Source organism: Asterias amurensis, chromosome 5 (genome assembly GCF_032118995.1).
Source record: "Asterias amurensis chromosome 5, ASM3211899v1".
NCBI classification, from domain to species: Eukaryota; Metazoa; Echinodermata; class Asteroidea; order Forcipulatida; family Asteriidae; genus Asterias; species Asterias amurensis.
The window spans coordinates 1,723,912-1,739,324 of record NC_092652.1 but is presented as its reverse complement, the minus strand read 5'-3'; the positions used below and the strand labels follow the sequence as shown (position 1 = coordinate 1,739,324).

The 15,413-nt window shown below is 39.3% G+C and overlaps 1 protein-coding gene across 1 annotated transcript; it reads left to right on the top strand.

The window, feature by feature from the left end:
- The first annotated feature begins 6,275 nt into the window (after positions 1 to 6,275).
- LOC139937817 (uncharacterized) lies at positions 6,276 to 14,423 on the top strand. Its single transcript, XM_071933142.1, has 2 exons — positions 6,276 to 7,220; positions 11,342 to 14,423. Exons 1-2 carry the CDS (start codon positions 6,692 to 6,694, stop codon positions 11,866 to 11,868), a joined length of 1,056 nt encoding a protein of 351 aa, XP_071789243.1. The 5' UTR covers positions 6,276 to 6,691; the 3' UTR covers positions 11,869 to 14,423.
- The last annotated feature ends 990 nt before the right edge of the window (positions 14,424 to 15,413 follow it).

Here is a 15,413-nt window from a genome sequence, read left to right as displayed (position 1 = left end):
GGTCTTTGATAGATCCTTGATCCTATTACATGAGCGAAAGTCACCCCCAATTCAAGCTAGTAGAGGGCGGTGGAGGGATTACGAGGGACGCCAACTTACTATTATTGATACCGGCCGCTTGGCAGTCTTACCACAGCGGCTTCCCTTGTGTGTACGGCATTCTACGGTGAGCCCAGGCATTCAATCTATAAAATTGAATGCTGTTCGGGGAGAAACTCCGGATAATAAGAAGGAGAACAGCGGCCGAAGGGTTGCCCACCGGCCGTTGAGCATGCCCTAACCACCCCCGATCACTGGACCACGTGTCGGTGGCCTGTAGCGTAAAAAAGCACAGATTTGCTGGCCGATCCGTAAGCACACAATAGTCGCCCAGACTGCCGCCTTTGACCAACGAAGATCAACAGAAAAGAAACAGAGAATTTCGCCTGATGAACTTTGCCTCGCTAGGGCCTCATTTTCTTCTTTTCTTTTTTGTCTGGAAATTACCTCCAGTTTTCTAAATTAGACTCCAGTATTGGCCGCGCATGAGACAGGTGTTACCCCATCGAGACACCCTCCCGGATACCCCTAAAGACCACGGCATTGGCGGCAGCCGATTGAAGTGGTCTTTCTAAGCCCCGCTATTGTTGAATGTGTAACCGATTTGCCCAGGAATTTGGTGCCATGAGATGAAATACCAATCTTCTTTTCTGCCGGGGATTGGCGGTTGTTAGTCTCGGTGTTTTTCTAACTAACGAGAAACGCTAGTTTGCCCCCGTGCGTAATCACTGAGGCTTAGTCGAGACCCATGCCTGGTGCTTCCACTGCTTGCTTTCCCCATGGTGCAAATATGTATAGGAGTATATATCACTATTTTTAATGCAGCTATCTCAATTAACTTAGCTTGGGAGAAAATTGAAATAAACCTGCTGTAGTTAATTTGTAACAAGGCGTCCACGTCGTTAAGGGAATAGATGACGAAATGCCCCTTCACTTGCTAGATAATTACTGCGCGAGATACCTCAGATTGCTACCATGTGTTCGAGTTTTATTTATCCACAGTGTGGCTTTGTATTTTCCAAAGTACTGACAAATATCATCAAAGACTGTATAGTTTTTCATCAGAGATTTAATTAGTTTCTTTCTTTGTCGGCCAGAGGGCGTGTATGGCTTCAGCTTATGTTCCAACTTCTCAATTATCTTCAACTATAGAGGAAACAACGCGAGATTATCTGGAGATTACATCTTATGTGACTTTAAAGCTTACTATGCATTAAAGGCTGGGTCTACTTTTGAAATTATTCTGATCCAAGAATTTGGTGTATTACCGGCATAAACATTTAAGACTAATTAATTGGCCATCGAAGTTAAAATAATGAACGAAAACACAAACTGGTATCCTTGTTTTAGATAATACGCCAATGTGTGCGCTCAGATGCCTTAGCAGGCTACAGACTCAATTTTTGCTGGGAAATTACCACTGTCTCTAAAACTACATTACTGGGGTAATTTCGAACAATGTTTTATTATCAACAGCTCTCATGTGCTTTAACAACAAGTAATTGTTGTGGTAAAAGGTACATTGTCTACACCAAGTTGGTGTTATAGTACAAAACATCTAACTTAGATAAATTTCATATCAGAGAATTTGCGAAACAAGAGTATAGGTGACATGTTCAAAATGAAGAGTCAAGTTCTGTTTCTCAACAAACCGTGATCCGTCAATTCATTAACTGACCGGAAGATTGCTGCCTGAACCATCCAAAAGTTATACAAATACAGAGAAAGATGTCCACATGACAGCATTGTTTGGAGGTTTTGAAGTAACCTTTGTTTTGAAGTTCAAAACTAATTCATCAATATTGATAAAAAATAAGAAAATATGTAAACGGACTAAGTTCTTCATTAACCTATGTTTTTAAGACATTCGAAAGGATCTTGATTAACTATGTTGATTAACTATGTTTTAAAGACATTCGAAGGGATCAGTAGATATTTGTTCATAGCTATTTCAAATCACATTGTTATACTATCCTACATTTAGGAAGCACTTTAAGACACCCTTGTTCTCAACTTTTATGTTTGATGTACGATCATCCATTGAATGCAATGTTCGTATCTATCTATATGGTCTATCCATATCTGATGAGAATTGATGCTTGTCAAAGCACTGTGGTCTGGACCTTCATAAAGCAGAACATACTGCTTCTTAGGGAATTTCTCTGCTAAGCAAAAAATGAGTCGGGCACCAGCCAAGCACTGCAAACATTATGTAATTTAGGCTGGTATCCTGATTCTGCTAAGCAATACTATTACGTGTTTAGTGAGGTTTTGTTTGCTTATGCTTACGAAAGCTGAGCCTGAAACTTGGCTGCAAGACATGAGTTGATGCCCTTTTTTCTGCCCTGTGCAAACAATTCGTCACATGATGAGTGAGAGTTTTTCTTCCACCTAGTGAGAGCATAGAGGGAGGACAGCATAGCTCTATGGTGAGAGTGACACACCGTCTTCGGAACAATTATTTGCACATCTGGTCCACTGTTATACACCTCTTTATAATAAAGAGCAAAACCAATGACGCGACCGTGTGATGGGTTTTAAGACATCAACCGACCCAATGGTTTTGGGAACTGGTTATTTTCTTACCGGGTAGAAAAAACCGTCGCAAAACACACATGTAGGAGATAGAATTTCTTTAGGAGAAATATGAGCCTGATTTGCAAAGACCGTACTCCGTGATTATCGACCATGGGGTATCCGTCTACACGTGTGCCATATTACCAACACCCGGTATTCAACCTTCGTAGACGACCACTATACCGTAATCTGATCCGGACCGATCCGGGACGAACCCAAACACATTCCGGAGTATCGCTTTAACAAGATAATAGAGGCAATTACCCCTTGACATAATTGCGAGTTCTGGACAACAATCCGGACTCATTCCTAAGTCGCGGTCTCACCTATTGCTACCGCACGCTGCTGGTAAAGTCGGTTTGATCTTTTTGTTGTGTACACTGGCCTTGTTGGATATGAATTGGAAATGGTGATGGTTCTAATTGCGTTATGGATCCCTTTGACATGCCGACCGTAGTTGAATAAAACCCTTTTTAAAGAAGCTGAATAATTAATTTAAATTGACTCTTAACTTGTTGCGGCGTATTAGATAGAAGCTGTTTGGTTTATATCTGTTTGGAAAAAGAAGGCTTAGCCACTTTTGCTAACATGCCTTCTAGAGCGTTGGGAAAGGTATATGGTTAGCGAGTCTTTGTGCTGAGGAGTATGACAGATCTATGACCAGACTACACATGGTCAAATCATGGAGCTATGTCAAACCATGGGTCAAACATGTATAAGAGTTACCTATATGATAAGTAAGAGCAAATCCCATGGTAGTTTATATTTTTGTATTGCATGAAACCAATACAAATACGTATTGTTAGAAGCATTGCATGCTATGGATAAACAGGAAAAAACCTAAAAATACAAATACTTAAACCTCTCCAAACCAGTTGCTCTTTTCAAGGGTCAAAGGTAATTTAAAATAACATATGCCTACTTTACAAAAAAAAAAAAAAAAAAAAAAAAACAAGGAAAAATGTTTCCTCCTTCTTACTAGACAAAAGTAAGTAATTTCCCAAGACTCAAGCAATCCCCCCCTTTTCCAACTCTTCAATAATTCAATTTCTAATCATTCACGGTAAAGACGTGGTCCAATGTATTTTTCAGTAGCTCCCCTTCGTTTCAGCCCAGCAGAGCGGTGATCGAGGTCCCTGCGTGACGTGGGTAAATAAATACACAATTCTCTTTTAGGGGGTCTCAAAAGGGGCACACACCCTTTAAGAAAATCACACGAGGGCTTCCCAAATGAGCTGGGCAGGAGCCTTCAGACCAAACACAACGTCTAGCCGCTCGTTAATCAAGTTGGTTACGCAATTTGAAACGGAGAAGGATTGCAAGTTAATGACTTCCTTTTGGTGATGATTGTCGATGTGCATCAAACATCTCGAGACAGCTCGACAGGTCATCCCCCGGGACGGAGTGACATAACACCGCTCTCTCGAACAGTGATGAAAGCTTTCTCTGCTGGACGAGACCGGTCTATCACTATCAGCTCCTGGGACTGGTATAGGCTATTGCTGTCTTCATGGTGGTCAGCCGATTTCTCCACGGTCAGCCTTGCTCTCGAACGTTGGGTCAAATTTCTCTAATATTTGTGTCCTTTATTCGATATCAATGTCATTTAAAAGGCACTGGATACCTTTGGTAATTGTCAGACTCTCACTTGGTGTATCCCAACATATGCATAAATAAAATAACAAACCTGCGACGAAATTTCTCAATTGGTTATCGAAGTTGCAAGAGAATAATGATTAAGAAAAACACCCGTGTTGCTTAAATTCGTGTGCTTTCAGATGCCGAAAAAAGGCTTCAGGCCTGAAGTATTTTGAGATTAATTTTCATTTCATTTCAATTTGAGTGAGAAATTTCCTTTCTCAGCAACTACGTTACTTCAGAGGGAGCCGTTTCTCACAGTGTTTTATGCCATTACCAAGAACATTGTTATGCTAACAATCATTTCGAGTAACTACCAAAAGAGTCCAGTCCCTTTTAGTTTGTGTGTATCAATCGGAATATCAATTGCAATCGTATCAGAAAAATCCGGAATAACGACATGAAATCAGTGAACCATGTGCATTAGCTCCTGCTTTAATACACTGGAAGTGTACATGTAGTCAACTCCCTCAGTGTCATTTTAAATAAGACACCAACAGAAGTCCTTACCGTCGCCATCTTGTTTATAGTCGCCATATTGGTTGACTAACAATTTGAAAGCCAAATAAAAATACAAAACCAACAAAATAAAACCAACTTACACTCCATCCCAAATACACAACAAACACAATGACTTTAAACGAACTGGACCTAATAATTTTCTTCCTATATAGTTCACAATAAAACCCTTCGATTGTTTACATCCTACAAATTAATGTAGATACATACAAGTAAACAATAAAACTAAACAATAAATGTGAACACTTCATTTCAAAATGTTGTTGAGATATCACACAAATCTGGAGCAGTACCACGCATGAAGAATACACACTCTGAGAAACGTTTCGTGCATAAAACGTTTCTCAGAGTGGTTTTGTTTTAAAGGCAGTGGACACTATTGGTAATTACTCAAAATAATTATTAGCATAAAACCTTACTTGGTAACGAGTAATGGGGAGAGGTTGATAGTATAAAACATTTCAGGTGTAGAATTTGAGGTCTCGAAATCAAGCATCTGAAAGCACACAATTTCGTGTGACGAGGGTGTTTTTTTCTCCATTATTATCTCGCAACTTCGACGGTCGATTGAGCTCAAATTTTCACAGGTTTGTTATTTTATGCAAATGTTGAGATACACCAAGAAGACATGTCTTTAACAATTACCAATAGTGTCTATCTCTAAAGCTGTCTCTCAATACATTTAGATCTTCTTCTTATCGTGTCCACACACTATGTGTTGTGTTTCAGCCAAAACTGAACACAGCTCCTTTCAATATCATTGTACTCTTTAATGTCCTCAACTCTGCATTCTTGCTCCAGTAGGGGGCATCTCAGGAGGTGATCCATAGTTTGTGGAATATATTTAGATAGCTGAAGTGCTTCTTACTAAGTAAGTTTGTTTGTCATTAATTGTTGGAGTTATTACCGAATAGGACCTACTAGAATGTGTACACAATACCAAGTCCATCATCGACTATTATGCGACGATGGACTTGGTATTGATATATCAATAACACAATCTTAGCGTAGATCATATGATTATATTAACAACCTTATTAAATTATTAATAATTGGTGACACTGCACGCCATTTGGCTCTCGACCTACGCAACCATTATTATACTCTATAAAGAAATGAACAAACAAAAAAATACTCAACAAACGTCAAAAGTTCTTCACAGAAATCCTTAACAAATACTGCTATGTACCGATCAGTCAAGTGTAGAGTTAATTCACCACAATAATATTTATGATTCAGGCCAATACTCGTGTGGAGTAATCTGGGTGCAGCGGTAAAGCAATGTAAATATTGGATGATATCAAACGCGTGCTGTGATGGTGATGACAATATTGGGAAATAGCCGACCAATCAGAAGCCGTGAAACGTCAGACAAACTTACCTCAACCATTGACCTTTTGTGAGAGGATCGAGACATGTACATGTACACATGTGCAGAAGGCTTGCGAGAGAGGCTGGTACCGGCTGCAACAGCCCAGACCTCCAGTAGTTTTTTGTTTATTACCATGATTGGGTTGTCACGAAATCTGCATGCCAGGTTTTTTTTCCGCGAGTTGCTGACGTTGTCCAATCACGCGAGGCGTTGTATTGCAAGTTCGGCAGGCGATCGGAGGCTGAGTCCCGCCTAACCAATCGTTGGAGACATTACTTGCGAGCTGGGTTTTGATTTATACGGCTCCCTAATTTATGGAGAGAGGATACGATGACGAGGATGACAAACATTTACTGCTGGAAGAGATGTGATAGAAATGTAAGCCATGCCAGTACCATCCCGGCTGCAGTTTACTTATTACAAGAAAGAGCATCGTCAGTCTGATAGATCATTCACTCTGTCAGAGTAACGACAGTTACTATCTCTGTTTCATTGTGAAGAAGAAGTAATTATAAAATAGATACTGGGACATTTTTTTGACGGAAGATGCAACCCTCCAAAGCCGTGATGGCTTTTACGGTGGACTCTCTGATTGCATCATCGCTACCGAGTCAGCCCCCGGTGAGCAGCGCGCCGTCGTATCATCACTACCCGGGCTTCGGCAGCTTTTTACCGGCGCACCTTCACGGGAGCGCAGCGGTCGTCCCGGCTCACAGCAACGGACTTTTGCATCATCACCTTCACCATCACGCCGCGTCTCAACAACACTTGCCGTATAACACTTCAATGAGAGGCCCTCCTCTACACCTGATCTCACCGCCACATCAAATTCTTGCAGATATGGAAAACCCTTCCATTCCGAATATAAGGACTTCACTAGGTAGTCAACAACCAGAATTATACCCACCAAGAACTATGGTTGGTCACCTACCTACGGATTCCGTGACATCTCACCATCAAGAACCAATCTGGAGGAGGTCTTACAGTGAAGAGACACATTCTCCTTGCTCAAGAGAAACGAATTCTTCCTTAATAAGTGATCGTTTTATCCAAACTGAGATGAGTCCTTTATCGGGTGAGTTTCTTCTTCTGAATTTAGCTCAAAAATCACCAGAATCCAAACTGGTTTTACGATTTCTGCTGTTCCAACCAGCAGCGTACACGACACGCTACACGCGAACAATAGTTGACAGCTAATGCGGGGCCCATATTGCTTGCGGCAATTTCAACATTACAATTGAGGTGAAATACAAAATACTAGAAATTAATAATGGCAATTCACTGTTGGCTTGCCAGGCAGGTTGGCTCGCTTTATAAATAATAAGCTACAGGTGTTGCTAAACTGTTGACTGAAATTGGTAAAGCAGGCATTACTATTATCATTCACAAAAACCCGTGTCATCTGGTCCTATAACAACAGCCCGTGTGGTTATGAGAATAAATTTATTGCAAGTATGCATGGAATTGCAAATTGGTTTGTCAAAAATTTACGCAATTATCCATATCTTGATAAGTTTTTTTTAATAAAAGCGAAATTCACTTTTTGTTTCCTCTTGATGCATTAAGACAATTGCCCCCGAATATTTAAAGTTTCTTTTGGGTTTATCAACCTGTTTAGTGTAGTGGTTATTGTTTTTATTACACGTCAAATTTATGATTACAACAAAACCATTCTAGCAAAATTTAGTTTTCATTAGCAAAATGCAAAATCCGCAAAACACGATACGTGTCAATTAAATTCTGTCGTTTTATTTTCCGAAATTCTTTTCAACACAACTTCAAGAAAACACAAAACTTGTCAACTTGTTCAACGAATTTGTAATGACAATTACGTAAATGGTGCATTTCACAATCATGTACCCGAGGAATAGAAATGCAAAATGCATATTTTTTTATTTATTTGCAAACAATTTCGTTAATAAATTTATGTCAGTTTGATACCAACTTTGCTGAAAAACACAACTAAAGCCTTTTTTCAAGGGTTGATAAAGTTAAAATGTCTTTTAATACAACATTCAATTTTAATAAAGTATCCTTTTTTATTTTGTTGCTGGGCAGATATTTGAAATGTTTTTCTTTATTCGTTTGGTCGTAAACTATGAGCTGATGCTTCCCTTACGAAAAGGTCTTGACGCAGATTTGTTTTCTTCTTATCTTTTTCTGAAGGTGGGCGCGAAAAAAAAATCCAATGAGGAAACGATTCTTTGGGGAGCAATTGTCTTAAATGTGTCTAGCTTACTCAGACAGCAAACCATGTCATGCATGTTGGACATTTAGCACTATCAGCGATTTGGGTGATAAATTTGACTGAATTTCATTTTATGGTTTATGATCACGGAAGGTGTCGAAGCCCTGTCCAATATGTGATGGGTTGATTTAACGACACGTCGTTAAGGTAACTACGTTGTACGCTGGATGCCGCGCCGTCAATTCTTCGTGTAGCCCGGGCACACTTCATGATGCAAATCATGGAGGGGAGCGAGGACCGCCCAGGTCTAAACACGCTGGACATTTTAGAAATAAAGATGTAAAATGTTCATGATCGACAACATGGTGGCAGTCAACCGAACTCGGACTCACTTTAACCATGCTTTAACCAAACACAACCATTGCTTGCACATAGCGACCCTTGCGTAACACTGATTTTACTGTAACTAGCTTGGGAAAATAATTTGTATTCTTTGCAACACGTAAAGCTTAAAGTCATCGAACGCCATTTTTTTTCGTTTTGGTACAGACTTTGTACATAATGTACGCAGACCTGAACAATGTAACTGAATATTGGATTGTTGATTGTTTTTCCGTCAGGTTGCGACTTGCTTCTATAAATTTGGTTAGATTTGTTTTCATTCATCAAATAATTATAAGGGATGACTAGGTTTTTAAAACAGCTGTGAGATTAGCTGTGGCTTGAAACGTTCGAGTTTATGCAACACCATGTTATTAGTTAACTGGTGATGATTGGTCTTGAAATGTTTGAACGTTGAAGAATTGTTATTGACTTATTTGACGAGTTATTTAGGGTTATAAGTCTATTGGGCAATTAAAGAGAATCTTGATGAAAACAAGTTATGCAAATTCCAGATCGTGTGGTTTAGTTCTATCCTATGTTACAACGTACCAATCTTTTATATACGCATGCCATTGTTTAGACCAAAACACATTTGCATAATGTTAGAAGTGTCATAATTATAACCTCGATTGAAATATAGAAGATCAATTTTTGGGGATCTATTCTCGGAAATTGAGGCTTCGATTGAATTGATGGATGCAACTGCCCTAGTTTAGTTTCATGTTGACCTTTTCATGAAGTGGTCATGAGAATGGTCCACGTCATTCTGAATTCTTAACTTAAAAATGTTGAAAATGACTGGAGGCAATTCCTAAAGAAATACTTATCTTTGTCAAACACTTACTTCACTGCTGTGATGTTTAAATATAATTGTTGCTAATTGGCGGGTATCCCATCTCTTGACCATCGACACTCGAAACCAAAATATTCGATCAAAAAGCAATCACGTGTTTCTTAAGTTAAAAGTGATCTTTTAGTTTGCAAACAAAGTTACACTCACCAACTTGTGAAAAGTTTATCAAACTAGGATGATTCACATGGTTGAAAACAAACAAGTACTGTTTGAATCTTGTCATGAATATTGTGTACACGTTCCTTAACGTGTTTAATTCGATCGCCACTATCGAAATAAACAATGGTCAGATTTGGATTGGAGGTCTTCAGATACTATTCAATCGAATTTGACATAATTCCAGACAACTTTGTCCAGAAAATTGGTACTGGTTAACAATTGGTTATTTTTGTTGCTGTTTTATATTTCTCGATGACTAAAATCAATCATGTACTTTGATTAACAGTGAGCATTGCATTAACTCAAATGCACCAGTATTTCAAAACTAAAGTTGAAACAAAGTGTTGCTAAGATCCTGACTAAAAATGCATCACTTTGAAGTATAAGAGTATAAGAGTACAAAAGTTCCCAATGCACTCTCTGGTGGCATAAACTTGTTAACAGTTTGCACTCATGTTTATGAGAGAGGTTTCTTGCAAACTGTGACAATGGATTGAATTTATGTCAACTCTTGCTGATAGATACAACAATGACATTCCTGTGTCACATGACTATTGATTCTCTCCACCTACAAACTCAAGTATACATCATCCTTTGTGTCCCAGTTATGCTTGTCATGGTCATGTCTATTTACTTCCTAAACGTCTTTAAGAAACTTGAAATATTTAAATCGGCATCTATAAGCACTTTTAAGCAACCTAACAACATTTGTATGCACAAGAATTTAACAGATGTTCACCATTTATACCGTAAGACAAGAAAGTCATTTTGGGTTACTTCAAGAGGCGTGTTGCAGCTAGCTTGTCATGGTCATGTCTAATCACTCCCAAGCGTCTTAAAGAAACTTGAAATATTGATATCGGCATCAAAAAAGCAACGTAGCCAAATTTGTTTTCACAAGAGTTTAACATATTTTCACCAATTATCCCGTAAGACAACAAACTTTGGTTTTCTTCAATAGGCGTGTTGTTATTATTGCCGAACAATAATAATCTTTTCTTGTTACATCATACATCAACTTGAAGTCAAAATCACATTCTGACTGATTGACATCAAAGGTTAGGCGTTTTTAGATTGGCATTTTGACACTGGGTGTGAAAGTTAATATTTTCATTCGTTACATGACGCGAGTTCACAAGGTCGTAGCTGGTAATTATGGCGTGGTTTACGGTAACGAGACCGTGCGACACGCTCCGTGGTCAGCGGTCAACTCGCAGTCAAACCAGGGGGGAGTTTTTGTGTCAGAACCGCTGACGTGTCATTCATGTTACCAAACACAGAAAGGTCACTTTTATGGGTATGGGTGTGTATAAAAATGTGAATTAACCACCTATTGTTCAAATTACCCATGTGGTGACTGATTTTGTACTCTGGAAATGTTGCACGTAAACGTAAAAGAAAGAAACTTTGAGCAATACAACTGTTCTTGGGATTGGTGTTGGTATGTGAAATGGAGACACTCTGCCTGAAGGCTTGTAACTAAATCAAAATATCCCAATTCTGGGAAAAAAAAACTCGGGATTGATTGTGTGGTGGCTCTGTAAGGTCACTATGCAACTAATACAAGTCATATTTGTTTAAATAATTTTCTCCACTTGGGTCACTTTGATAGATTCTGACGGGAAGAACGACGTTGATTGCCGGAGCGACCACGGAGACTGTGCCGACTCTCCGCTCCAAGACGACCCGGATGATGACCAAGCTGAGTCCGGTGGAGACGGCGATGGGTGCGGTACCCGAGGTGGGTCCAAATCACGGCGCCGTAGAACAGCTTTCACTAGCGACCAACTGCTGGAACTGGAGAAGGAATTCCACAGTAAGAAATATCTGACTCTTAGCGAGAGATCGCAGATCGCCAGGGCTCTTCATCTTAGTGAAGTCCAGGTTAAAATCTGGTTCCAGAATCGCAGAGCAAAGTGGAAGCGACTGAAAGCCGGCATAACGAGTGGGCGTAATGGGGTAAACCCAAACCCTAAACTGGTAGTTCCTATTCCTGTTCATGTGAATCGTTTTGCCATACGGTCGCAACAGCAGTGTCGGCCCCGCTTGCCCGAGCCGAACGATCCCATACCGCAAATTGGTTTGCATAGAAACATCAGTAGCATTGGGGAGTTGTACGGCAAGATCGCCACGGCGTAGCGACCAACCAATACCACAGAGAAATCTTGGAATACACTCTGTCAAAAAAAAATGCTGAACCGACTTCATTTTGATGACGAGGACAGAGTAAATAGTCATGTCAAATTGCTCCCAACATAAAGCAACAAATAAATACTTTGAAGCCCGGTTCATACTGCGAAGTGTGATACCAATTTTGAAGTCACAGGTATGTTTTCGCTGTGAATGTTTTGCAGAAGTTGCTCACATTTCAACTGATGCAAATTTTTCGTTGCGAAATTTGTGACGTCAAAATTTGTATCGTATTTGCATTTGCAGGAAGTATGACCCGGGCTATTCATACTGGAAACAACACACCTTGCAAATGCATGTCAATGTATAGTTTGAAATAAAAAGTTTCATGGAGTCGACAGATTTGCAACTCGGGACATTCACAAATCGTTTATATCGGTCTTATTATACAATATATCGAGTCCTGTGTGACGAGGAAAACAAAATGGTGGACATGTCTAAACTAGATTGTTATTATCATCTGAATGTGTGCTCCGTAGTGTCTGTGTTTTGCAGTCGAAGCATTAATAATTATTCTGTATGAGTTAAGACTTGGTTGTCAGTGGTATTTGGAATCAGTTTAATGTCGTGATACTGGGCACAACCAAGGCGTGACATGATTGGTCGGTTTTAAGATGGGCTGCTTGGATCTCCGATGAGGGTGTTCTCCTGATAAGTTTTGGGAAAATAATTTATAAGGATTATAGACGGATAATCCAATCTTTGGGGTTTATTGATTATACTCTTGAATCGATTATCTGAGTTTCAATTCAAAGTCAAACTTTTGATAAATGGACGATCTGGGCCATTCATTATTGCGTGAAGATGGTATATTTATACGGGGTCAATATATTCTGAAAGCATTGGATATCGAATGGATATCTTACCATGGGTGCAATTATCACAAGGGTTCCTTCTGTCAACTTGAATTAATATAATATTGTGTTCACGACTGTCTATTCAGATCTATCAAGTAGGTTTTGTCAACTTTTTAAAAACAAAACTCTAAAACGAGTTTCAGAATTGTCAGATAGCAATATCCACACAACAAACATAGCTTGAACGCGTTTCCACGATACTTGATTTTGAAACAGCTTTTCGCATATAGCTTTTGAAAATTCCAGGTCATCTGAAGATGTGCCGAAAAAAAAAAAAATTGTCGACAAAACAAACCTTTTGCTAAGAGTATAAGACTGACCTAAAAACAATCTGACCGACTGTTCCAATGTTGTATTATGGTGTGTCACAAGGAAAAGAAATGACTGGGATGCATTGCGAGTTACGCATCAAACCCTGGTGGTGTGGGGTCTCAATCACTATTTATTTCATCATATAAGAACGGTCAAAGTTCATTCATTCCAAACTATTATTTATTTATGTTTTGTATACATACCTTTTGAATGCAAACAATGCTCACTTTACTTGTTTTTTTTTCAATTGAAAACATTGTTAATGCACGGCTCAATGTGTAAATGATTGTCGGGCAACGGAAGCCCGGTTTTTTGTTTGCAAAAGTCTTGCGTTGAATTGAATGTAAACAAACAAGCATTCAGACATATTCATGACTGACTAACTTATGTCGGTCCGCTAATTTCGTTTACTTGGTTGACATAACTGTTATGTTAAATCGGGAAAAGATGTTCGACTTGTCAAATATTGTGAAAGCCTGGAAGTGACACAGCCTGCACTTTGAAATGTGTCACGCTGGGGAAACCGAAAATATGATGACCATTGTGTTTTGTACAAAAGGGTATGTTTGTTAAGTGCGTTGTTTACAAATCATTTAGTGTTAAGCCCTCGGCTTGAGGAAAATCCGAACCACAGTTGGACCTGTCCCAAACTGCGCCCAACTACGACTGAGACAGGTAATATACATTAAGTGTTCCAAGCTGGGAAACACCCAACTGTTGCAGGGGCAGTTTCTCAAGTCGTAGTGTGGCATGTACATGTACACATTAGTGTCAGTGGAGCAAGAAAGAGAGTTATATTATTATTGTTGACATAATGGCGTTGTTTATTATGGGTATGTTAAGTTTATTTAAATTTTCCTGTCCTATTCTACTATTATTTGAAAGATATTTATGGGTTTCCCCAGTGTCTATTGAAATTTATTTTTGGGAAAAACTTAACGTTTTGAAAGTGTTTTGATGAAATAGGCCTACGCATAACTAACTGTGACGAGGATAACCTTTACGACAGTTTTGACGAGAAAATTCATTATGAAAACATCCATGGAAAACTATCTACAATGGAAATTGTTGGTCCGGTAAATAAGTGTTTTGTCTCATTGAGTATTCCAACACACCCAAGACACACTTTAAATATATTAACTAGTATTGGGACGAAGTGCTTTGTGTTATGGAAACAGTCGTAACGAGAAGGGAGTACCTGTTCCCGTGTTGGGACACAGAACCGTCTATATAAAATGCAATGTCCATGCGCTATACATCGGGTACCGTACTGTTAGTCGTATGTTAACGAATGTTAAACATGTTGACGTTTGAATGTGATATTAAACACAATGATGAAAGTTACTATAAAACAGAGTTGTTCTTCAAAGACTACTTAATGTGTTCTCTGCTGTAAATATGCAAAGCTGAGTCGATCTTTGCTGAACGAGCTGCAGTGTTTAGGCCTGTATGTCGTTTTTGAAAGGGCAAGGGCACCAAGGCATTTTCACCTTGGTAAAGAGCACCCTATGGGGAAATTGTAAATATCTACTGGAGAATTTCAAGGGCATCAAGGCAATGACAAGGGGATGGAGGCAGAGGCAATCGCCTTCGGTGCCTCCGTGAAGTATCAGGCCTGATCGAGTGTTTGGGCAAGGCATGCGTCCACCTTCTCCTTCACATGGGTACGTGTAGCTCACCCGTGTCTTGGTATGAATGCTCATTAGGTAAGTGATCACTTCACTTTCATTCGACATTCGAAAATGTCATCATTCTTGGCTAGCAATTATTACGACTTACTCCATACTTAGCTAGTCTATCCCCTGGCCGACACATCTTTCAAAGAGATATACCGGAAATTGTCACCAGTTTCTTCTTGACTGCATACCGGGGAGAAATTGAAATTTAACCAATCAACGATCTTTGTATACCTGAATACCAATGTAAAACTGTGACCACCTTTGATAATTACAGAAATTGTGCCGGCAAGGCAAGCCTGAACGCTCATCATTAATTCAAAGACCAATTTTAGACTTGGTTTCGTGACGTTAATCTTAATTCCACCGGAAAAATGCTCGGCCATAACTCGCAGACGACAACGAAAAAAATGCGGAAATTTTTTCAATCTTTTCAAATTTGCGCAACTGATGGGACCTTTGTTCCCGCCAAAAATAATGACAAGGTTTGATTGATTCCAGTGATGTTAAATGACTTCAAGATGTCCTAACGATGAGATAATGTTACTCATACATCATTAGTCATCATTAAACTAATATTAAAAACTCATTTGTAGACGGCAACAATGTGCGGACACAACTGTGAGCAATTTATTCCTTTATAGATATA